Source organism: Rhea pennata, chromosome 15 (genome assembly GCF_028389875.1).
Source record: "Rhea pennata isolate bPtePen1 chromosome 15, bPtePen1.pri, whole genome shotgun sequence".
Classification (NCBI taxonomy): domain Eukaryota; kingdom Metazoa; phylum Chordata; class Aves; order Rheiformes; family Rheidae; genus Rhea; species Rhea pennata.
Window position 1 is genome coordinate 9,014,333 of NC_084677.1, and position 25,816 is coordinate 9,040,148.

Genomic DNA, 25,816 nt, shown 5'->3' on the forward strand with positions numbered 1-25,816 from the left:
CTTAAAAAAGAAAGACAATGAAGGAAAAAAGTAGAATTTTACATCTAAAGATCCTGAATTACACTGAAAGATTCATCTTTCAAAGATAGAAAGATTTTTTTCAAATTAGCCATAGCAACATTTTGGAATTCTTAATTCTTAATTAAATACAAAAGTATCTTATTCACTGGAGGCAGACAGATATTAAATAAAAGGAATTTCAAATAGTGTGAATAAAATTCACTTCATCAGCTTAGCTTTTAGTCACCCATATTTGGTGATGCTATAATCTCATTAATTCTTAGCTCAGCTTGCATATTCAAGATACGCTTAGTATCAGTGAAAAGGGGTTAAAACTAGAGATATGAGAGTTAAATATGACTTAATCCATGTTAGCAGCAGTTGGTGAATATCAGTTAGCTTGGTTGTAACAAGGCAAAGACAAGGAGCATTCCTATAAAAATATCAACTTTAAATTTTTTCATTTCTCAGTTCAAGTAAAATTATTTGCTATTTCAAGAAAAAAAATGCATTTCTCAAAAATATATTCAGGGTATTAGAGGGAGAGAATTAATGCTTAGGGTATTAGAAGGAGAGAATTAATGCTTGTATAGTTGAGGATTAAAGAAAGAAGGACAAAGTTGTCCCAGTCTGTCCCAGTACCCAGAGAATGGGTCCACCACCAGACTGGCCAGACTTTCAAAGTCCCATCTTTCACTGACATTTAACTTGCTTTGCTTTATACGTGGGCTCATATCTGAATACAGAATGCTTATTACACCAGACATTCTTATGCTAAAATCCTAAGAGGAATTGAATCTTTACACCCAGTTAGAATCTTTCAATACTAGAATTACCAATATACTTGTTTTCAAGGCCTATTTTGTAAGGCAAGATAAAATACATAATGTTTAAGTACGAGTTTTGTGCCTGTGGTGAATCTCTTGTTTTGCTCCTATTTCAGTTACCGTTGACATTTCAGTACCTGAAAGCAAATCCCAATCACTTATAATGAAATGGCTTCTTTCCTGGGTGCACAGAATTGAATAATGGAAAACAAATTCCTTACGGAGTCTCTCCGTCTGTCCGTCTTTTCATTCTCTCCACCACCTTCCTTTTTCATCATTCATACACTTTCTCACTTCACTCTGATCTGCCTCATTCAGTCTCCTTCCTCTATTACTTGTCTCTATAGCATTCTTCTGTTCTTACTCTACTCATTCATTCTCTCACACCCCCCACCTTCTCCAGTTTTACTTTATTATTGGGCATTTCCCACAGCCACAACGTGCTCTATTGCTCAATACCTTCCCAGCACTTTTCTTCCCTCTATGCCTAATTGTCCTCTCAAAAACCTTTGGCTCTTTTGCGCCAATTCTACTTCCTGGTTGAATCAAACCTCTCAGCCCAGAGCTCAGTTATTCTTACAGCTCCCCACCTAAACCAATTCACTCCTGCATTAACAACCTACACATCAACTTAGCTCTTTCAAATCAGTTCACTTGCTTATTCCATGTTTCATGTTGCACTCCGTTCACTTTCAGAAAGCTTTCTCTATTACAATACAGACCATAAATCCCCGTTAAGACTCTAGCTCCGGTTTTCAGCTACACAGACCCCAGTCCAAGGGTAAATGGACTCTAATAAAAGGTTTCAAGATGGCTGTCAATGTTGCTGAAAAGCAAAAAAAAAAAAAAAAAAAAAAAAAAAGTTCAACTGATTATCTGACACCTTATTTCATAGTAAAATGCTTTCTTGCTATCAAGAATCAGGACATCACTTTGAAGCACTGTATTCTTAACTACATAATCATTTCTAGTATTTCACTTTTTGTAGCTAGAATGATAAAGTTTGTTCTAGATTTAAAATAGGCATAAACAGCTTTGAAGGGAGGGGTTTTTTTATAATTAGAAACAGCTACATAGCCAGCGATTAGCCATATTCTGCAGTTACATACACTGTTTTAGGGGAAAACATAAAATTATAAGGATTATAAGCATTTTAGAATAACAACTTTCACGGTAAACTAACTATTCATTTTTTCTTCTCTACTTCAGAAATTCTGATGAGCTTATAAACACAAAGTCAGGAGTATTAAAGGATATCTGTTTATTCATCTGAAGCCACACTTTTACAATGTGGATCTATTATGAGAAAACAGCTACATTTTCCTTTCTGTAGTTAAGATAAAACACAGAACCAAATCCATTTTTGATTTGGTGTTTGTATTTTCAATTCCGTTTCTACACTAGATTGAGCACCTGTTAAATACATTTTATTATATTACTTTTACCCTTATTTAGTTCTTGAAAAAAGAGCAAGTTTAAAATTTTCTGGAAAATGGAAGTGACACGCATTTAAATGAAAGTACACTTAAAAAAAGTCAATTCCCAAATATATTATTTTTATCAAAAATTCCTATTTTGAAACACTATTTTGATAACCAGTATCAGCCCTGATTGCTGTGTACAACTGCTCAATCCATGCAGTGGCTCAAAGTATAGGCGCAGTCGTCATAGTCTACAAAGCAATGGAATAGGCTTACTTCAAGGGCAGGTATGGGTAGCGTAACACATTGAAGTATCTAATGATGCGGCTGTAATGTGCTTTTTTAACCACAAATGTGAGGGAGCTTTTGGTTGCTAGTCAAGCTAAAGCCCTGAGGGACAACATTGGTATTGGGGATTTCATGGCTATGACCTTCTGCTTCAGCTGTCACGATTAAGAAAACATAAAAGCTTCCACAGTAAGCAGGCGGCACCTGAGCACCGAGGGCCAATAAAGGCAATCTCAGGGCTACTGAGGACCGGATTACAGCTGCTTTGATCTCAGAACAGGCAGACTTTTCTAGGTCTTTTACATAAGTACGGTACCTTGTTTTATTTCCTCAGTGAAAGTTTTCCTTTCCAACTGAATACTTATTACATATATTTTCTAAAACTGTATTTTTATATCACATTTTTATTCTGTGGTCAGAAGGGAGTTCTTTCAGTATTGCAAGCTAAAATTTACTAATTCTGATTGCTTTTTCTTTCACATTGCTTTGATATTGCTACAACACCAACAAAGCTATTCCTTGCTTTTGAGTAGTTTAATCAATACATTACTATCTTGGTCAAATACGATTGTAATTGGAGCTTTAGACTGTAACATACTGCCTAAAGAAATATTTTAATTCAAAACGCATTGCAAGCTGCTTTTCTTATTCTTCTTTTCACACGTAAATACTTTATTTGTATTGTGTAAACTTTGGGATGTTGAAGGTAAAATCCCTTCTCTATTATTAAAGACCACGAAGACAAGAAAAGCCTATGAACTATTTTACAAGAACCATTAACCTTACTTTCTAGCAGGAAAAACAAGATTATCTCACTAAAAATACAAAACTTGAAAGTATTTCCAGCTACACCTCCCTCCAACCAATGTTACAGGTTACGATGAATGTTTATACCCATAGCCAATCAGGACCATGAAAAGGCTGATTTCACAATTTCACATGTGCATCATTATGGGTTTTTTTTCCTTTTTTTTTTTTTTTTTTTTTTTTAGTTAAGATATAGGCTAGTGTGGTAACAAAAGACAACATCAGTAACAAGGTGCTATGAAAAGGACATTTACGTAACATTTAATGATCACTGCTTGTGTTTCAATAAACTAGTGTTTGAGAACAATATATTCATCAGGCCATTAAATCCAAAATTGCTCCAAGGAAATTAGGAACTTCTATTTTTTATTCCTTCTCTTTTAAGGAGCAGGAAATAAGAGAAGGCAGAAGAAAGGATGCTTATGAAGTTTTCCCTCTTTTTGATGATCAGTTCAGGCAAGAATACAACTGGCAATATTTTATTTTAAAAAAGAGCGTGTCCCACGCATACATGAAGGTCACTAGAAACTAATTCTCAAAAGCATTCTCGAAGACTACCATACAGAGGTTTATTTGTTTTTAGCCAGTATTATGAGGCTCAGAATCAGGAAAGAAATATAATCATTATACTGTACGAATATATATATATATATATAATCCTTTGGTGAAATCTATTTTTTGAAGTCTACTAATACGACTCAAACCACATTCCATTTTAGGCAACCAAGACATGTCAATCATTTCTGTTCACTTCCGACATCATCCCAGAACTTTTAAATATTCAAAGTAGGTAAGGTCAAGATTTTATACATAAAGACTGACATTTTTAGATAGATAGTTTTGCAACTAAGGACAAATGTACTGCAGACAACAAAATAATTAGTTTAAATGGGAGCAGCCCCATGGACATCAGTGCAGCAGTGCTGGCTCTGAACAGAACTCTCCCATTCCCTAGCAGTAGCCCAATTATATGCTTGACCTATACTATCAAACAGGCATTTGAAAATTCACTCTCAATTTGCAAGTATGTTTTAAAGATAGAAAGGGGTCAAGAAAAAATTCAAGCCTTTAATTCCAAATTAAAGAACAAACTGCATTATAGTCTGTATTCACTCAAACTTCTCTGTAGTTGAAAAAGCAAAACTAGCTTTTTATTAAAGTTTTTTGGAAAACTTACTAGAGCTCAAACATCACGACAAATATGGAAACACAAAGGAATACACATTTACTTTAAATAAAAGTTGATTAAATACTTTTGATTAACGTTCATAACCTTTCTTATTCAGGAAGAAAAAGATTTGCAGTAACTATTATGCCACCTAATACGCTCATCTTACTTGCACAACACATGAAGAAAACAGTGAAAATTAAAACCAGCTGTAGATGGAAAGGGAGCTGGGGGAAACTTCCTATTATTTCAAAGACATGCCCTATTTTAAAAGCAACTTACAGAATTTTCAGTTAATTTTATTACTAAGTAAACATAAGGATACTTTTAAAAAATATTTTCTTATTTTCTAAGAAAGTTAGTAACTGAATTGCATAAAATATGAACCAAATCCATTATGGTAGGTATCTGCCACTTCGGAAAAGATGTTAGTATACTCACAGGAATGATGTGTTTTTGTTGCTGGGCAATAGAATGTGGATTGATTCCCATTTAGGCCCTATACTATAGATCTTAGCAAAGAATTTTATATACATACTACATACTTTATGTCATCTATACATCTGTCCTGACTTCATATCTATGTAAGATATATTTGGGAATGGATGACATCTTACATTTTACAATTTATAGTCTAAACCAGTGTTATTCTCAATTACTGAGCTGTTTGCTCAGTAAAAATCTCAGCAGAGAAAATGGACAGTTAATTGAGTTTACTGCACCTGGACTTCAGAGAAGTGGGGATCCTTTCTTACTACTGCTCGCTAGAACTGACAAAATGACTGGTCTTCAAAGAGGGACTACGCCTTCCAGCCAAAGGAAGCAGAGAGAAACCTCCCACTCACTTGCTCGCTCTCAGAAAAAGATATATTCTACACAAACAACAATTTTCAAAACATAGTGAAGGTATAAGATTCTTGCGACTCACAGTCACTTGAAGGGAGCCAGTAACAACTCCTTCCCTATTCCACAACACTGTTCTTATTTGTGACTATGCTGTGGAATTGGTGCTCAAATGCATCAGTCTTGCAACTAATTTGTTTTTGTTCAAAATAATTTACTATTTCAGTTATTTTGATTTAATTCTCCTACATATTAATGATTTGGAGTAAGTTAACTTGTGTGCTTTTAAGTACTCAGCATTACAGTTTGTTACTACTATTCACAGAAATGCAGATTTTAAGATAGGAGCTGAAAACGGTAAGAAAGAAAAATGGATGCCAGAGATTAAATGAAAATTATATTTGGATAAACACAGTCATATTTTAGAAGTCCCTCTTCTGGATTAATGTTAGTCTTGATTACAAAGCAAAGAAGAGATTTGTTTTCTATTAATTTTCCTTATTTTGCCCAGCCTCAAAACTGCATCTTCCTTATCTGGCTGTAGAGCCCATTCTTTGCTACCAATTTCAGAAACACCTGCTGCAACATAGGAATAGCTGAATGTATATACAGCATTCACTTTTAAAAAGGAGAGTGCATGTCACTTGCTTGTTACCAAGGAAACAGGATCACTGCTGTAATGACACAAAAATTTAAGTGGTTGTGTGTTCTACTTTGAGAAAAATCTTAACCCCTTCCTCTACTGCCACAAATTATCTGTGACCTGCCTCTTGCAAAAGATTTTTTGAATTTATCTTCAGGCATTAAAGAGCAGGACGAAAAGGAAGAAACAAATGCTGCTGAGCTCTTCTCTCAGAATGATCTTTCATTATTAATTCAGCTGTTAACTGGGAGGAAAAATGACAAAAAGTGATGATACAATTTCTGCTGCCCAATCAATAATCACTCAGAAGTGTCTCAGTCCAGTTCATTAAATTAAACTAATCAGCATTCCATAAGGACCTGATTTTCCTGGAGAAAAGGTTCAGTAAAATACTTGCCTTGTATAAACTGGGAGCCAGGTGTAATCAAGGCAGCACCTATCAAAGTGACATTAAACTATTTCTTCATGTTAGAAAGATGTTGAAGGAAGAAGTATTAGCTGAATTGATGATTGCACATTTTCAAAGTAGGCACCTGCGCATTTTCACTCTCTCCTTGAGCAATTTTTATGATTTGCAAAATAGGAAAGGGAACAGACCCATCAGAAACAAAAACTGAATGCATAATACAGTGTTTTTGAGAGCACTGTGATGCAGTAAGGTTGAAAATGGGTTCTTTATTCAACATAATCTCCATATATTTCAGAGCTTTAAAAGTTGCATTTTCAAAAAAAAAAAAAGGAAATAGAGACATACCAATAGCTACATAATACAATACATAATACATACAAAATGCTTTTTGACCATTACGGTCAATGTCAGTATTTAAATTAATTTAAAACCATGAGGCAAGAATTTAAAGCATGGAGAATATCTCTTGCACATTTCTATGTATAAGAAATACCATATGCTCTCCTTCATTTGTTTCCACAGTTTTACATATGTAAAGTAATGCCTGTTTCCACATTCTTTATTTTCTCAGGCAGCATTAGACAAAGAGACTCTACTTTATTCAGAGGCAACTGTAATAAGCCCTCAAATGCCTCCAATTCTGACTACACAGTATTTGCTTCTGTAACATTATACACTAAATTATTCTTCTCATGAGTACTGTAAAGGTCACTCTGAATACATGACAAAAATCTATTTGAAGGGAATGTGCTCATAAATACCTATTTGTGAGGCCTGTTAAACAGTTTATAGCAATTAACTTTGCAAAGTAAAATCTCATTGTCCTTATTTAGATGCTAATCAGTTTAAGAGTCAAACGATTCAACACTGAAGTTGTTTTTTCCTATGAAAAGATTGAATAACGAGGGCAAAATAATACAAAATCTTTGGAGCTGCTGCATGATAACCAGTTTTATTGAGCATCACATCAGGCTAAACAAATGGGAAATGCCTTTTCTTTAAGGCATCTTAGTCCTAGAACAAAACAATGCTAGTGTTTTGTTAGGGTCACTTTAGAAAGCTGTGTTTATGTAATAAAAACAGGAAGGAAGGGCAAGCAAGAGCAGAAGAGCAGGCAGGCGCAAAAGAGTTGCAAGATGGCAGGAGTGAGACGCATGCATGAACAGATTTTTTCACCTGAATAAAACCTATTTACATTAGGATCTACTAGCAAATTTCTCTGAACAGAATTAGGACTAATTGCTGCCAAAAGAAATACAATCTACAGAAATGCAGCTGAACGGAATAAAGGAGATTAGAAACCTGCAGTTTTTAGTCCTTTTTATTTTTAAGAGTTGAGAAAAAGATTGAAGAGCACAAAAATAGTCTTTAAAATACTTTAAAATCACATATATTTTGATCTAAAATATAAAGGATTACAATATTTGTATTCAAAGCAGATAATTAAGCTTGTTGATAATTCCACACATCTTCCATAAATCACTAGTAACTGTGCAAATTATACTTCCTGATTAAAAATTGTCATTTACGCTCTACTGAGTAATAGACTAATTTCCGTAAAATTGTAATAATAGGACAAAGTTGAACTCAGCAGGTATCTTTAATGCTGGCAGGTATTTGGAATATACCTCCATCTATAGAAACCGTTTCAAGACTGTGAATGCAACTAATTACTAAGACAACTATCCTGAAAGTAGGACAAACTCTGCAAACTTTGCAGAGATTGCAAACTCTTTGGCTAGAACATGTCTATATTAACTCAGAAAGGCTAACAAAAGGAAATTGCATACTGAAAAAAATGGATGTAGAAGATATCAGTTCTGTAAAATGTGAAATCGTTGGGTAATACCATGCTCTGGGGGCAGGTGGTGGTGGGGAATATAAGAGAACACAATTTTGGGCACATTAGCACTAATTTGGATATTTGATTGCTCTGATCCCATTCCAAACTAAGGAGCTTTTCTCTCTACAATACTTTTACTGGCATCCCTTTACTGCAAAGAACCTCCCTAAAATCAAAAGAGGTAAATGAAATTTTGGTCTAGTAGATAAACATTCTTCTCAGATCAGGGTGAGGTTTTCTCTACACACTTCTAACTGATGTAAGCACTCTGGTATAATTCCCTAAGGCAAGCTAAGACTCAGTCAATGGCAGATCAGAGTTTAAACACAGCTTCCTTAACTCCTCTATAATATCTGGCACATGTAGTAGAATAAAATTATTTTATAGTTTGCATTATGGTACTAATCATCTTCCATAGATACTTGAATCTTCTTAACCCAATATACAGATTTTGGCATTTACTCAAAACTTACCACCTGTAATAAAAAGACAGTAAGATGTGTTTTTGCAAACCTTAGGCCTGAAAAAACATAGGAGGAAGCAGGATAGTTCTTTACTGTATGAAAAAATGGAGCAGAGTTGCAACAAAACAAAGGCTTGATACTCTTTTTTTCAGTGGTTATTCACATTTTCAGTATCGGCACACTTTATAGCTGAGGTAAGTTTCAATTATTTAACAGTTAATCTTTCAAATCCCAGATAGAAAAATATCAGTTTGAATTCTGAAATTTCCACTTCCCTCGAGGCACCTAAGAAACATCCATATATGCAGAGCTTTCTTATTTTACTACTGTGGAAAAACTGTACATGTTTCTCAAATGATTCCTTGTAAAAATCAAGAACTAAAATCTGATCATCATCTTCATTTGTTTGGATAAAGCCACAGCTTCACAAAGTCAAATACTTCTAGTTATCATGAAGTATCAGTATTACTTAATTATATTCACCCTCTTCCTTTAAATACTAAGCATCTCCCTGCTCTCTCCCTGCTTATTCCTGCTGTCATTATTGTCCTCCTGATCTATTCTGTCCTTCTTCATTTTCTCCTAATATTCATAATGCTCTCATCTACTTACAACAGGAAAAGGAAAATTTAATACATCTGTAGCATGCCATGTCTTTGTAATACATGCCTTCAATGTTGAGATGTGCCAAAACATGAAATAAAGACAATGTAACATAATACTATTTTCCGATCTTAGTTCTTGAGAAAGGAAAAGATATAAAAATATGAATTCTGACACACTTAGACCAAACATTTTTTGCCCTACTTCTTTAGGTTTCAGTTGAATCAGAAGAAGAGATACGATGCTTTAAGTTTGATGCCAAGCCTTGTAGGTTATGACAGACTAAAAACAAACTGTCAGTTACAAAGCAAAGAACGCAGAAACCAAGAATAACACCAACAACTATAGCTGTGTTAAGAACAATCCATTTCAAATCATATATTTTAATTATTTTACCAGGAAAAGATCAGTTAAATAGTAAATTTTTTGCCATAGAATTTCCTGCATTATCTTAATGTGCTAATCAAATTTTAGATACCTAAGGTATTTTTACCTCAACAATCATCAGTGCTGGGCAACATAGTTCCATTAGAAGATAAATATTGTATAATGTCTTTATGTAGCTTTATGAATAGATGGCAATAAATTAGCTTCATTAGCATGTTTCAGGCATTAGAAAGTGCTTTACTGATTAAAAGTCACATATTTAAGCAAATGCTATTCCTAGTTTGTTCAATTAAATTATGTTCCTCTTTATCAGAGTGCTTGCTTACTGTCACAGAGTATAACTGAAATCTATAAAGAGATAATGAACTCCTTCAGTGCCAAGCAGGTAACACAAACTGTCACTTTGAAGGAAGCAATCAGGTAAAAATCTAGGCACCAATCAAAAGGGTATACTGTGTTACCTGAATACTGCCATTTATCCTATTAGAAGTCATGGATATGTACACTAATTACTTAAAAAAAAAAAAAAAAAAAAAAAAGTGTCATGGCATTGCATTAACAACTCATTTTTTCAGAAATGCAACCCTGTCTAACATGCCCTAGGTGACCCTGCTGAGCAGGGAGGTTGGACCAGACGATCTCCAGAGGCCCCTTCCAACCTTACTGATTCTATGACAATTTTGCCACCTCCTTATCAATTGCCCCAAGAACTTTCTGGCTGCAACTGCAGACCCAATATGTGCTATAGAACAAATAAAACAAAAATTCAAAATAAAAATCATGCTATGAGTATGCACCATAACACATGCAACTGATACAATACCACATATCCTAACTACAGGGATGCCAGAAGAATCATCTCAATGACTATACAGTGCCTTCATATATTCAAGGTATATCAATATCTAAGATATTCTGAGCTATTTTTTTCTACAGAATTGTAGAAATTATAAAACAAAAAACTTAACCACTATGTTGATATAAACATACGTATGCATGTAGGTTTTTGTTTATCTATATTATATATAGATAGGGAATTCAAATAAAAGAAGGGATTCTGTGCATAACTTTGTATTAACTATCATTTCTACTATGTTGCTTACACCGTAGAGAAAACACTTCAGAATTGTTTTGGTTTTTCAAAGAATCATTTTTAGTGGCTTTTCATGCAGAAAGACTGGTTAATTAACAGCTACTCTGCTGCACAGTACTATTAGTCCAGCTAGGCAAACCATAAAGGGAGGAAATAATTACAATATTTTAGAAATCTCTTGGTAGCTTTACACTGATCTCCTATAAATACTAATGAGGCAGAGAACATTAAAACATGGTATGACCAGGCAAGATTACAAAAACATTTTTTCCCTCATTGGAGACTGAGATTTAAAGGTCTGCAAATGGACAAACAGATATAAATTTTTTAAAATTTAAATCTCTTCATGAAAGCCTCATCTCAGTACTGTCACTGGCAAAGAACACAGTAGAACACAGTATTTTTAACATCCTTCTCCTCTATCTTTATAGACAATATACTTTATACTTAATATAGTTTTTACTAATGTCTACATATTTCATGAATCTTTCAGGGAAGAGATTTCAGTTCACTCTTCACAGTTAAACAGTGCCCATGTCTGCTCTATAATAAATTATCCCTTGTTGAGAGATTAACTTACCAAATGAAATGATAGCCTAGTTTTTAATTGTTTTTTTTTAAATCTGAGATAATTTTTCTTTTTAATTGTTTTGAAAGTAACTTTGAAAATGTCAGTTTTGAGTTTCTTTGAAATGAACTCATAGGTATGATGTCTGCATGAACCTCACTGTAATTTTCGTATAAGATTTCTTTCATTTATGCTTGAAAGTAACTTTTTAACACTAGGAATGGTATAGGTACAGAAGTTAACTTACTTCTCACACACCTAACATCTAAATTTAAATGTTCTCAATGACCATGACACACTGACAGTCGTGACTGAAATAGAGATAAGAGAACCCCAAAAATTCAAACTAAATTCTAATTCAATAAAACCTCATGCATTCTTTCACATTATTTTAGCTAAATAGTCTGCAAGACAGACAGCAGACACTTAGTTTTACATGCAATAGTAGCAAATAAATATTTGAAGAGCATCTTCACCTCAACCTTTTTCTTTCAAGCACTGGTTGGTTGGTACTGAAATTCACTTGCCAGTTGATACCCTCAGTCTCTCTACTACTCTTCTCATAGCTTTATCTTCCAAGAAAGAGAAAACTTATGAAATGAGGAAAAAAAAAAAAAAGATACAAACAGTGCATTTTTGACTACAATTTGGCTTGGAAAACAGGTGGCTGAAAGACAACTGACACAAATCACCCTAGCAGCACAACTTTTGCCACCAAATACGCTGCCAGGAATGTTATCCAGTGAAATGAAGACTATATATTTTATACATTACATATACATTATGTATGTATATGTATATATACATATACATTACAGTCCCCCAATCAGCACAGAGAACTGATAATTCCTATGGCGTTCAAACACCACAGGCAGATGATACTTTCTCAGAACCTACTCTAACCTCTTACTTTGCCGATAATCTACTGATGAGTCTGCTTCCTTTAAGGTGTATATTTGACAAGCTACTACAAGAGAATAAATGTCAAAAGCTGCAGCTCAGCAGAACATACAATTAATACTAACCTAGAAAATGTCGTGACATGTATCTGTGGCCTGGAAAATGAGGTAAAGAATGGATACTCAGCACATGTAATCTGTGAAAATATTCACTAAATGTTGTCCTAAAATATAGGCACCTCTGGTGCAAATTGCCAAAGCAAAGTATCAATAAAGCGGCAGTATTCTTGTTTAAATAGCATTGCATAGCTAAAAAGTGGAGTACTTGTTTTAGTAGTTTCACACTGTTTAGGCCTGTTTTGCTCACATATATGTTTTATCAGATGTGTGTTTAGCTAACGCTTATCTGAATAGGGTTAAACCCAGCTCAAGTTAAAATCTCAGGTTGAGATTTTGCGGAAGATAGGAAGGATGGAGACTCCATCGCCTCTCTGTGCAACTCATTCCAGTGTTCCATCACCTTATTTGTTTTTCTCATGTTTAAATGGAATTCCTCGCACTTCAATTTGTGCACATGACTTGAAATCATATGGCCTGTTACAATTATTTAAGTTGAAAGATTTAATGATACAGTACAAGGGATTGTGATGCTTGTTGCCAGAATCCTCCTGTTCTTATACATGCATTAACCAAAAGCTAATATGAGTGGTACTTTTCAGATAAACTGAGAAAAATGTGATTAAAACATAAGTGTACTTGTTATAATAAGTTTTATTTATCTGCAACATACCAATCATGACTGCAAATAAATATTAAGTAAATGTTAATAGACAGGGTTCTACCAGGTAGCAGATATAGCAATTCAGCAGTACCAACTCTTGATTTAGGTTTTGCTCTCCATGGACTGGAAAATTTATTTTATGATATCAAATTCTATACTACAAAGAGTTTGTTATTCAGCATGTAGGCACGCAAATTAGCAGAACCAGAGTGTCTTTTCTACATTAAGACATGAAAACGGACTACAAAGGAAATCTAAATCGAACCTGTGATTGAGCTAATGCAACATGGAAATGGAAAAAAATCTAAACCAAGATTAAAAAGATAAAGATTCACATCAGAAAGAATGCATTAATGACAGTTCACAGAATAAAAAAAATCAAAAGCAATTACATTTGTATGATGAGCCACTAGCATTTGATACAATAATAAAGAAAAATGCTAGTGAACTGATTCACATTATTTTACTGCAGCCTGTTAACTGTATCTGAGTTTCAAAACAACATTAGTTTCTTTCTCTATAACAGAGGCAGGGTATTCCGTAACAGATCATTAAAAACATGTGGCCCATCAAATGGGGCCTGACTGTATGTAAGCAGTGCACTGAGGGGGGAAATCTCAAAGGAACAATCCACAATAAAAATCATAGAAGCAGTATTCTTTCCAGTGCTTAACGTTCAGTGAATACAGTCCTAAAGATATTAGTTTTAATAAACTAAACTAAATCAGATTTTAAAAGTGATTAAACACTTATTTACAGTGTTTTATGTTATTAAAGCATGGCTAAACCTAACAGAATAGAAGAATTGCAGGTACCAAGATTTCAATTGAATAATGTAATAAACACCTCACAAGGTCCAGTATGTTCAAGATCTGCTGAGGGAGCTCAAAATTCGTTAAGGCAAAACAGTAATGGAGAGGTTGGGAATATAAAATGGAATCGAAATGCATTATGTTTCCAATGTTTTTTATTAATCACTAGCAGTGCCAGGTCATGCCACTCAGAAAATAGAGGGCATACAGAATTCAAATGTAGCCTAAGTATTATGATACCTTCTAAAATTTGTTCCATCTACCATTGGCTGAAAGATTTTTGTATTAATTTAAACCTTCTGCTTATCTGCAGAGGTACGGTCTGATGTCTCAGTAAAACTTACATTAAAAGACCACTGTGCCTGCTGTAGACGTTGTACACTGATTTTGCACTATGCACTATGGCTAAGTTTTTCCAGAATCTCACTAATATTCCCACAGGGAATTCTCTAGTCTAGCAAAGAGAGAATGCTGACCTGTCTATTATCTGAGAAAAATCTCTAAGAAGAAAATATTTCATAGAGATGTATGTGAGGTATGACACCATGTTTGGATGTATGACATACATCCATATTCTTGAACTGACTATAGTCTTTTGCTTCAGGCAATGTATTGAGAACTATGAGACTGCCAAATGCAAAGTAGTTCTAACAATAAAGCAAATCTTTTTTCAATCTGTGATATAGCTGTACCCAACGATAGTTAACAGTGCATCATTACTGATGTTTACACTGACAAATTCCCTTGCGCTACTGCTACAGGTAAATATCTTATTTTGTACCAGAATGTTTCTTATTTTAAACTGCAGCCATATCCAAAAAAATAATAATTTAAATACACCACCTTCTCAATGAGAAAACTTTGCTCTTTCTGTGAAATGAATTGTATCTTATCATTTGAATTTATTGAAAGAATTTTCTTTTTATAACAGTAAAACAAAGCAACAGATTTTATTCTGATTTATGCATCTCTGGTAGATCTTGTTAGGCAAAGCTGAGATTCTGAATCTTCTTTTGCGCCTGTCATTTTTTTTTTTTAATAAACAAAAGTCCAAGATCTAAATTCCATTGACACACTAGTGCAAAAGCCAAGCTCAATTCTCAGAAAAGAAGTTCGCTGTTTAGTGCTGAGTAGTTAGATAGAATTTGTTTACCCTTACCATCTTTAAGTGGCTGACAGATTATAATATGCTATTGTTGAAATATCATGTTTTGAAGTTGAATAAAAAGAAACACTTACTAGAGTAATGTATTATCTCATAGTTCATAATCTCAGAGTATGGTCACTGTTAAATTGTACAATTAATGAAATAATTTTTAAAAATATGTAAAATTCTAATGATCGAAGTTAAATAAATATTCCAAACCAAAACAATTTTGGTTAAAGTGTGCCAATAATTCACCCTGGTTCAAGTAATGAACGTCCACTTTCATTGTTTAAGGTTAAAACATCAGAATTACATTTCTAACTATAGTAGCATTTAGTAGCCACCGTGGCACATAGTGGCCATTGGGTGAAATTTTGTCCCCCTTTTTCCTTAATTATTTTTGTTGCCATCTTTATGATTCTTTTTAATGTCAGGATAACAATAATTACTATAGCAGCTGCAACCATAATCATTTATCAATGCATCTTATTCCTCACAAGTCTTGATTTCTTTCACAAATAAACACATTGATGAGGAAGAGCTAGAGAGCCTCAACCCAAAAAATTTTATTTTGCATTACCATGTGGAAAACTCAGGAAAATCAATCATAATTAACCATGGATAGACATTTAAATAGCACTGACCTCTATGTGGACACCATTTAGAATTTATTTTCCTGCTCTACAATTAAAAGTGCAAATCATGAAATGAGGTTGACAAGAAATTACCAGTACACTACTTCCCATAGCTGTATTAACCATCTTAAGATTAAATAACATGAGACAGGAATAGCAAAAATTATTTGAGGAGAAAATTCAATTGCAAATACATTTCTTCTGCATTGCCCCCTTATGCTCTAGAAACAAAATGAACTGCAGCATTTCTTTAGGTAAACTTTTTTTTTTAAAAAAAATACTTTACAAAAAAACATTTCTGGGCCTCTCAATTTGAAGTACTTGAAACCATTTAAATCTTTACAACCCTCAGTCATATTTTACAAAATAGGTTCTTGGGGAGAAGAAACTAAGTCTTTGGAGATACTTGTCTCTACTAACATCATTTTGCCATTTATGACAACAACCTCAAGAATAACAACTGAAACACGAATGCCACAAAATACTTGCTATTCTTCCATATATCTATCACACTTTTGTAAAGAATAGGCACACTTCTGAATTTAATTCTCCAGGCTTAAAAATATGAAATTCAGCATAAGATCATGCAAGCAGTACGAGCTAAGCATGCATGTCCCTGAAATATATTACTTTTAATTAGACTGTGATTCTGGAAACCGAAGATTCATGCTGGATGGGACCTCCAGTGCCTTTGCAGTGGCTTGCGGATTGCAGATTTAATATACTGGCTTACTATGAAAGTGTGTCAAATCCATACATAACTTGTACAGCCTTAGTGCACTGTGTACTAAAAGCATTAGTGAAAAGAAAGTTAATCACACCTCCAAATACAAATTTTCATTGAAATTATTTCTTATTTAAATAGTTCTAAATATCATTTACATGTACTGTAAAAGCAATGTTCACAGTGGAATGGAAAGACTAACAGATTTTATCTTTATGTAACGATATATGAAAAGGGTTCTTTTTGAGGGTCTTAACAGATGACCATGTTAAACCTCTCCTAAACATACTACTCAACAGTAACAAAACCATAACATTACCATGTTACTTCAATATTGTAATAAGAAAACACATCAGCATATTTGACCCGTTGATTTCTTAATTTGGCAAGTACTCTAAAGTGACCTACCTCCATTCCTCCTCTCCCAAAAATGAAACTAAAAGCAAAATACACAAACCCCACTAACAAAAGCAAAACACTGGAAAACCTCACATAAAACAAATCTGAAAATACCTAATGCATCAGGAGCATCCATTTATCCAGATTTCTAGGTCACTTACACAGTGATTTTTGCCCAAAACCACCATTTAAATAAACAAAAAATTACAACAGATGTATCATACATTCCTTTAAATGTGAAAAAAAACCATAAAATTTTAACAGGTTCCTTCTATAAAAAATGCCGTTTAGAAGATTTTGGAGACGTTGGCATTATATTTTAAAATAAATTGCAGAGAAACAGGCTCATATATATTTTTGACTACTGCACATCTACTTGACAGATACTTACACAAAAAAGGGCATCAGCTGAATAAGAGTCTCTTTTTTGGGACTGGCTGTGAATTCTGGTACAGTTTGAATAATTTTGTTCATTACATTCCTTAGGTAATTTTGTAGCTGCTTGCGTCTCTCTTCTACAAACTTTGCATCCTAAAAATAGGAGAGGAAAAAAAAAAAAAAAGTAAGTGGTGCCAAGAATGTTTCTTCTATTCTCTAATGTCACTAAAAGGCTTAATAAAGCTCAAATTTGATTTATGATCTATTCTTATTATATATAAAGAAAAATGTTAGCAAAAAGGGAAAAAATTTTTATAAATCTTAGAGATTAAAAAAAAAATGTAACCTAATAATAAATACAACACTATTTGACAAATTTCCATTGACATGACGCTGACTTCTCTCCTTTACAGCAAGAGGGTTTTCCCTATGGACCAAATTCTTCAACGAATAAATTCTCAATGAAAAAAAATTTGAACGAATTAAAGAACAATTTTTGCAACTCCTTCTGAGATCCAGAATTACTAGAGTTCAGAGGGAAATAGTGACCCACCATTCCCTCAAAGTCTCCACAACTCACACATTTCAGAGCCTGAGTACACAGCTCTAGAACGAATCCATTTTTTTCTAGCTTTATCTATTATTATATTAATAAATTATTATTTTGTTAAGGAGTTCTCAAACAAGAGATAGTATTTTAAAGATCATGCCACAACTCTCCTAGAAGTTTTTTAAGTTCCTATATCCTCCGGATTTTATATTATACTAGCCCTGAAACATGGGTCTAACTGTATAAACTCCACACACTTAGCTTTTTCCCGTGAAGAATCATTATTATGGTGAACTATAATATTAAAGTCCGCACACATCACACTGACATAAGATTGCTATAGGGTCACAATGAAATCAGATGTTGACTGGTTTGTGCTACAGGCAATGAGCTTTATCTCAGAAATGCAGGCATTCTGACCACCTAGTTTAAATATCACAGTATGTTCTTAGGCATGAAGCCAAAACAGTTATTAGATAATTACAGCTTTCAAAGAAAGACTATCATCCATAAAATGTGTCTGTTGAACCTGTATTATTATTGTATGCAAGAAATCTTGTTGAAACAAGTCCTGTTATCTTGCAAAAACAAAACAAAATGCACAGCAAACCCACAATACCCCAGCAAAAAAAATAATAAAAACTTCTACCCTGACCCTTGATAATTTTGCTGCATTGAAAAGTAAAGGCTTATGCTGCCACGTACATGACCCAGTTTGAAGATTATTCCTTTCTTAGGTAAAACGCACTAACTCAGTATCAAAGCAGGGAAGATCCTTTCAACTACGGAGGCTTGCTCTAGCATTCTTTGAACCTAAATATTAGTCATACTGTTCTCTCTCCTTTGGAGTAATTAGCAGAATGACAATGTTTTTAGTAGACAGAAAATGAGAAATGAAAAAGGATTCTGAATATTTCTCAAAGTAGTAAATTAAATTCATGGAAAAAAGAACATGCTAATGTTAACTAAGGTACTTTTGTAAATATTGGCAACCAAGACTTGTATTCTACAAAAACTCATTCTTTTAATTAAAGCTTACTTTTAGATACAACATATATTTTCTGGCTGATAAGCATATACGCAATGTTTATATTTAAGAATTTTAAAAATTTTCTACCAGTGTAGCAATTCATCCAATCTAGCCAAAGCCTTAGCTTAGAAAAGCCTTTCACAAGTGCACAACTTCTTCACTGTTGAAGTATCTCTGCCTACCAGCAAAACAACAGAGGACATAATTATGGTTCCACTGAAATCATGGGCAAATTGTCCTCTGAATTCAACTGAGTCAGCATTTTACCCAAATATCAAGAAAAATGATTAAATTCACAGGATCTGCCATAGTTTTCTCCACAGCAGGACTCCCATCATCTTCCTAATATTTTTCTTTCACCAATTTAGTCATAAAAAGTAATGTACATATAAAGGTACAATATGAATCCTGCATACTAAAACAGGCTATTTTTTTTTATTGTGTTGTATTACCTTGTTTTGTATTCTCTTGTCTTATCTGCATGTAACTTTTTAATAACATGTAATTTCTGAAGGCATTCCTACTTACAGGCTTCAAAAAGTTAGGCAGAGTGTGTGATATTTAATAAATTTTAAAAATTCCAAAATACATACAACATTTTTCATATTTTCTAAATGTGAACTTGCAAGGATGTCCAATCATGTTTGACATTCTAGTTATAAATTAATATATTTAAAAACTAGATCAGTATGAAGAAAAAGATCTGTGTATTACAGTTTGCTATTTCTTTCCTTTCATCACATAGTTCCTCAGAACCACTTCACTACACATACCCACACACCAATACACTCCAAAAATTTTGTAGCAGGTGCCTCTGGTATTAATTGAATTTACTAAAAAACAACAACAAAAAAAACCCTGAAAATTCTTAGAAACCGGTATTTATTTTAAAAATTACGCATTATTGCCATTTCATGCAACCCACCCCACAGCATCACTCACCCAGTACACCTCAATTTGAGCACAGTTACTACTCAGGCTCAGCAGAGCACCAGCTTGCTTGGTACACCACTACTCTGAGGAGGTCTGGACAAATATGCTGAACAGAAGTTTACACAAGCTGCTAAGAAACGTTAAAGTAAAAAATTTTACTATGTGGAGACACATTACATTAGAATGAAGTGGAACCCTAATAACAAATAAAAATTAGGTCTAGTACAGGTCTGCTTAGAATAATATTGATTGTATGATTTTCCCTTTTTTCTCTAAGATTTTTGTTTTACTGCATTCTTTGACTAGCTCAAGAAACAGCCTTGCCTTTTTTTCCCCTCAAAGCATTTCAGGTATCACATTGCCACATAAGGGGTCACAGTAATAGGAACACTAATTTGCTTCCATCGCTTCCGTTAGGCAGAAAACAAGGAAATGTGGCAAGTCACAGAGCGCTCACGTAGGAGACCTTAGAGGAGAAGACACGGTATATGGAACAGCTTTGGTCCTGCAAGCATTAATCATACCAGTAAGAGGGTTGCTTGGCTTACAGGACCAGTCTGAACTAGAAGCAATTCCTCCCCACAGCCTGGTAATGGAGATATGAGGAACATTATTCTGGCCTACAAATCCGTTCCCACACCTTGCCAACGCAGCCTTAAACCCACTCCCAAGAATGGGCCGTCCCCCTACACGCTCTCTTGATTCTGGTTTTATCACTTCAGTTGATGAGCTCTTCCAAGCCTCCAGGAAAGCTTCCATTTTGAAGTACCACGTTTGTCAGCACTTCTTCAGTTTTTAAATTTTTTAGTCACAAATCCTCTGCAACATTATTTTTAGTGAAGTCATTGGCAACTAAATTACAATTTGTTCTTCTGCAGAAGTTACTTTCTTCTAGACTGACTCATATTGCATATGTATTTAGACAAACAGATTTTGTCACAGGCAAAAATATTTTGCATTATAAATATAGGAGCAAAAGGTGAATGTAGGTACAGTCTCATTCTTATGTTTAACATAAAAAAACCTCATTAACTACAGATAATAACTGCACAAGATAGTTTTCTAATTAAAAATACTGCAGATACCACAACATGCTGAGGGAACACATAACTAATCGAAAACAGAATCAAAATGGTCTGTACTTTGTCATAATATGTCCATCTTCCAACACCAGGCTGCCACTCAGAGGAATTATTTTGCTATACAGTTGTTACTGCCAAGGAGCAGTAGTAATACAGAGTTTTTGTCAGAAGATAGTAAATACAATAATTGACAATAAAAAACCACAACTGGTTCAGAGAGCTTGGCTAATTTTTTTAGCCTCAAATTACAAAAAGGTAAGTGCCACCATTTTGGGGCCCAGTTATCTGCAACTAAAATATGCTTAGTATTTAATATTCTGACTGCTAAGTAATGTTCTTATTTACAAGCAAAAACTAAAGGGAAAGATTTTTATTTGGATTTACATCAGTGAGACAAAAACCATTTCAGCATTTAACTTCACAGATTGTACGTGGTTATATTTCTGACTATATATCTGCACGTGCATATATTATCAATACAGCAAAAAGATCTTTCCTTAAGATTTAATATACAGATTTGTGTATTTACTATTCGTTTGATCTGCATGGATTTTGAGAACAAAGTAATTTCGTCTAAATTGCAACTATATAAAGTTTTGCAACTGACATTTTAACAGTATTGAAGATCAGATGGCTTAGATATTGCTTAGGGGTTTTTTTACGGGTTAAGATATGGCTTAGTTTTTATGAAAATCAACGCACGTATGGGAAGATAAAGCAATAGTCATAAATAAATGCACACTTTGTCTTACATGGTTCCAAAAGGAGTCCTGCTCTTAAAAATGAGTGGTATTGATGCTGTAGTTCAGAAGCAAATAGAATGGGTATAGTGGGTTTGAATAATCAGGACCGTTATTTAACCAACTAGAATCCAGAGACACTGAAGATTTTTTTTTTTCCTCCTTTTTTCTTTTTGCTTCATAAAGACCACAAGAAGTCTTTTTAACCTCAGGGAAGTTTTACCTGCTTTTATCATGTATGTCCGTGGGGAGGGTGAGGGTGTTTTTGATTTTTTTTTTCCCCACAAATACAGTGCATAGGAAAGGAACTAGTACTTGAAGGGGTATATTTCCTCTGACCATAATTTACTGTCCTTCCTATCTGATTAACAGTCTCTCTTCCCCTGCTAAAGGAAAGGCTACATATTAGAGGGACTCAGTTATATAAAATATAGACAGATTCTGATATACCTCTGTAGGGCATCTTAGTATATTTAGCACTGATTAATGCAAAATACAACACTACAATAACCAAATTGTTAATGTAGACTCAACACACCAATACACACCTTCAATTTGTAGACACTAGTTTTCTGAAAAACAAAGCTATTGCAGTTTCTGCACAATCCACTTTCAAAATTATTTTCTAACCACAGCCTCAAAGCATATATTTTTGATTAAGAGTCCACAGAATTTCAGCTAACAAGGAAAATTGCTTCTGATTGCAGAAGCATCAAAACACATCTGGGGAAAATATTTCATTCTTATTGTTTAATCTGAAATTTATGTCTCCCAAAATGTTTTATGAAACTATCTTTTTGACTGAGAGCTTTCCAAGTTTCTGCCCACAGCAAAATGCTAATATCAAATTATAAACTTCTAAAAATGAGAATATATAATGGAAATCTTGATAGACTCTCAACATATATTAGCAGATGATGTTAAGCTATAAAAGTAAAATGCAGCATTTGACGCACTATAATATTTTATGTTACTCTATTTTGCAATTTTTCATTACAGGCAGAGTTCAGTCCAACTTGCAATTTGAATTGTTTCAGACTGTTGCTGGCCTTTCATATACACATATGTAACAGATGGCTAAACACTGATATTCTTCATTATTAATGGGATAGCTCACTTTGAATGTTTCAAATATTTTTCATGAGCAGCTGATAGACAGTACATTATCATGGTAACCTACCTTGATTTAGGGACAGATAAAACCCTTCTATAGTCTGAGTTTATTGCTCCTGTAATCAACACAAAAGGCATTGCTTATGACGTTCTTACCACTATCTATCATTTAACTAAACTCTTATTGCTGGTACTGAAAACAAAACAAAACAAAACAAAACAAACAAAAAAACAACTCAGAGCTCAATCCAGCTCAACTTAAATGAGAGCTGTACCAGCCTCTGTGATACCATACAGTGAATCCCTTCCTACATACAACTGACAATAGTATTATTAAAAGATAAACCTGTAAACACAAAAATAAAACCAGGCTATTTTAACGTAGCATAATTTTTCTCCCTATGTTAGTCATTCAGTCTTAACAAAATTATTTTACTAGTTTTTGTCTATTCACAAGACAGCAAATTATTAACCTCAAAATGAAGTTAGAAATCAAAGGCTTAAATAGGACCTAATTAAACATTAAATTGTTGAGTCATTCTGTTCCGTGATTAAAGAATAGCCAGATAACAAGTATCAATTTTTGCAGATTGATAGGCTAATCGAGATCTTTGTAAAGATCTCGATGAAACATGACATGAATATATCCGTTTGCATATATCCTTCAGTAACTGTTGCATTGTTGAATAGTTTTATGGCAGTACATACAGTTTCCACCAGTAGCTACACTAAACATAGCCATATTACACCAAAGTCATCTCAAAAATCATTGAAATGATACTCCCTTAAAATTTCAATCCTACTAGGAACATCAGTTTCTGTATGTCAGGATCAGGCTAGCAGCATAAAACAAAACGAGATACTATGTAACGGAGCACATACATAAAAGAAGTACCACATAAGATTGCCAGTTTATTTTCATTAGCTCTTCTAACCGACTGTGACTTGGGGTGCCTTCTGCAGTACTACCCAGAGCTATTCAGTACAGAGTACCTGTTCAGGACAGAAACGGTTGCTTGTAGCTGTGCCAGCCATCCCAGGCAGCCAGTAGAGCTGCCTGCTTAACCTGGGCCTGGCAAGTATGGATTTTTTTCAAACATTGATTTCTGAAAAAAATCTTACCTTTTATTTTGAGTAACAGGTTCATTTACATATAACTGCCATAACTACTTAAGGTTTTGTTCATGCATACTTAAAATATGATATTGCTATCTATGCATCCTATAGGCAGGCCCAGAGCACAAACACATTAGTAGATGTATAAAAGTGTGTCGGGACAGTGGGAACTTCTCAGTCCTACCAAAACAATCAACATTCTATCCCAAAGTAGTAAATTGTGGTCAAATTATGTCTAGTACCTCTCTAAATTGGTTTAGGCATTTTAAGAATCATGAAATCAAATATGTTTCTTAAGAAATCTAGCATTTTCGATCCAGTATATCATCTATATAAAGGGCCAAATCTCCCTCCCCAGCTGCTCCCAAATTTCAAAAAATACTTTTTTCCAAAAAGAAAAATGTGAGCCCTGTGTCAATTTGTCAGCTAGTCCTGGAACATTTAATTAAAAAGCAATGAGAGAAAAGTTCAGCCTTTAGCAAGGTCAATCAGTAAGCGTATGATTTCCCAAAATCAGACCACTTCACTAATACAGCAGTTTACCACTCCAAATGCCAGCAGTGAGATACAAGATGGTCTTTGAATTTTATTTCTACCCAAAAGAATAGATGCTTCTTTAACAGAAATCCTTTGGGTTACACTGTGATGGGAGAATTCTTTTTTCTAAAATAAAAACTAAATGAGTGTGAATATTGATTTCTACCATAAATTATAGTGTCTTCATGTAAGGATATTTTATATAGTACAATGAGAAAAACCAGACTTTTCATGCAGAAAATGTCTCTCCAGCAGTCAGCATGCTCTGAAGTATTTAATATTTAGTTTTCTCCACTTTTAAAAAGAATATCGAGTGTATTTAGTATTAGCAGCCCCTCAAAAAGCTGTAGAGCAAAGAAGATTAAAATTTGCTGATATATTTATAAAAAATAAATTTCAAAGAAAAAAAACATATTGATTGGTACAGAACAAAAGAAATATGTAGGTAAAATAATTTTGAGGTTTTAGTTTTATTTCCATAATTAGGTTTTCCTGATTCCTGATCTCCGCAGATCCCTGAAAGGAGATTTATTAATCCAGGCCTCTTGATAATTTAGTATCACCATCGCAATAAGAAATATACTTAGAAAATTATTTTCATATTTTCATTTTTATACTAGAAGGCTACTAAAACACATAAAAGCAGCACGCGATGTTATATAACTGCAACATTTTTCTTTCTTTATCTAGCAATTGTTCAAATAACACAATGTATAAATTACTTTATTTTCCCCCATCACTCAATGTAAAATGGTTGAAATCTCACTTTGAAAATCAAGAGTAATGTAGAATTTAAGCATATATACTATATCATTCAAAAATCAAACCAAGTAAGCATTGATGAAAGCAATCCTTAACTCCAAATTATTAATATTTAAATTTAATTTATTTAAGGATTTTTATTTCCAAAGCTTTTCCCCTTTAATAAATGCATTCTAATTATGAACCACCAGAGAGACATAATTTTTTTACTAACTCTATTTGAAGCCATTGGATATCAAAGCTTAGTACTAAGAAATATTATCTAACCGACTACTCCAAAGGCAAAAACTGGAAGTTTTACTTCCTCCTCTAACTACCTAAATAACAGTTCATCATGGCATTGATCAAGTCTGGCAATCTCATCTGATAACAGATAGTTTCTATGAGCTACTGAAATCCATGAAGTACACAAGCACTTCTGATTTCAGTGCAACTTAAACATGTACTTAAATTTTAGGACATCATGAAGTGCTTTGCTGAATCAGGACACAAAAACACACAAGTCTACTAATATGAAAGGACTTTCTTCTCTCAGATTATCCAAAGTGACATTCTTTTTGAATCCTCCTCTTTCAAGCAGTCTACATTCCTGTTATTATTGTCCATTTACCAGCTAAACAGAAATTGGTACACTTCCTATTTTAAAATACGTATTTTCGAACAGTGGCAGAACATTTACCATTTGAACAGTGCCAGTACATTTACCATTAGAATCGCATTTGCTATCATAGCAATAAAATTAATGTCAGGCATATGCACACAACTTGTAAATTAAGTCCTTTAAACTATAACATGATTCTTCATGTCAGTCCAG

The 25,816-nt window shown here is 33.7% G+C and overlaps 1 protein-coding gene across 3 annotated transcripts in view; it reads right to left on the reverse strand.

The window, feature by feature from the left end:
* SNX29 (sorting nexin 29) overlaps positions 1-25,816 on the reverse strand; it is a 138,235-nt gene that overhangs the window by 19,180 nt on the left and 93,239 nt on the right. For all 3 annotated transcript variants that reach the window (XM_062588537.1, XM_062588539.1, XM_062588538.1), the window contains one exon: positions 17,153-17,292. In XM_062588537.1, coding sequence (XP_062444521.1) covers positions 17,153-17,292 — 140 coding nt within the window. The remainder of the gene's footprint in view (positions 1-17,152; positions 17,293-25,816) is intronic.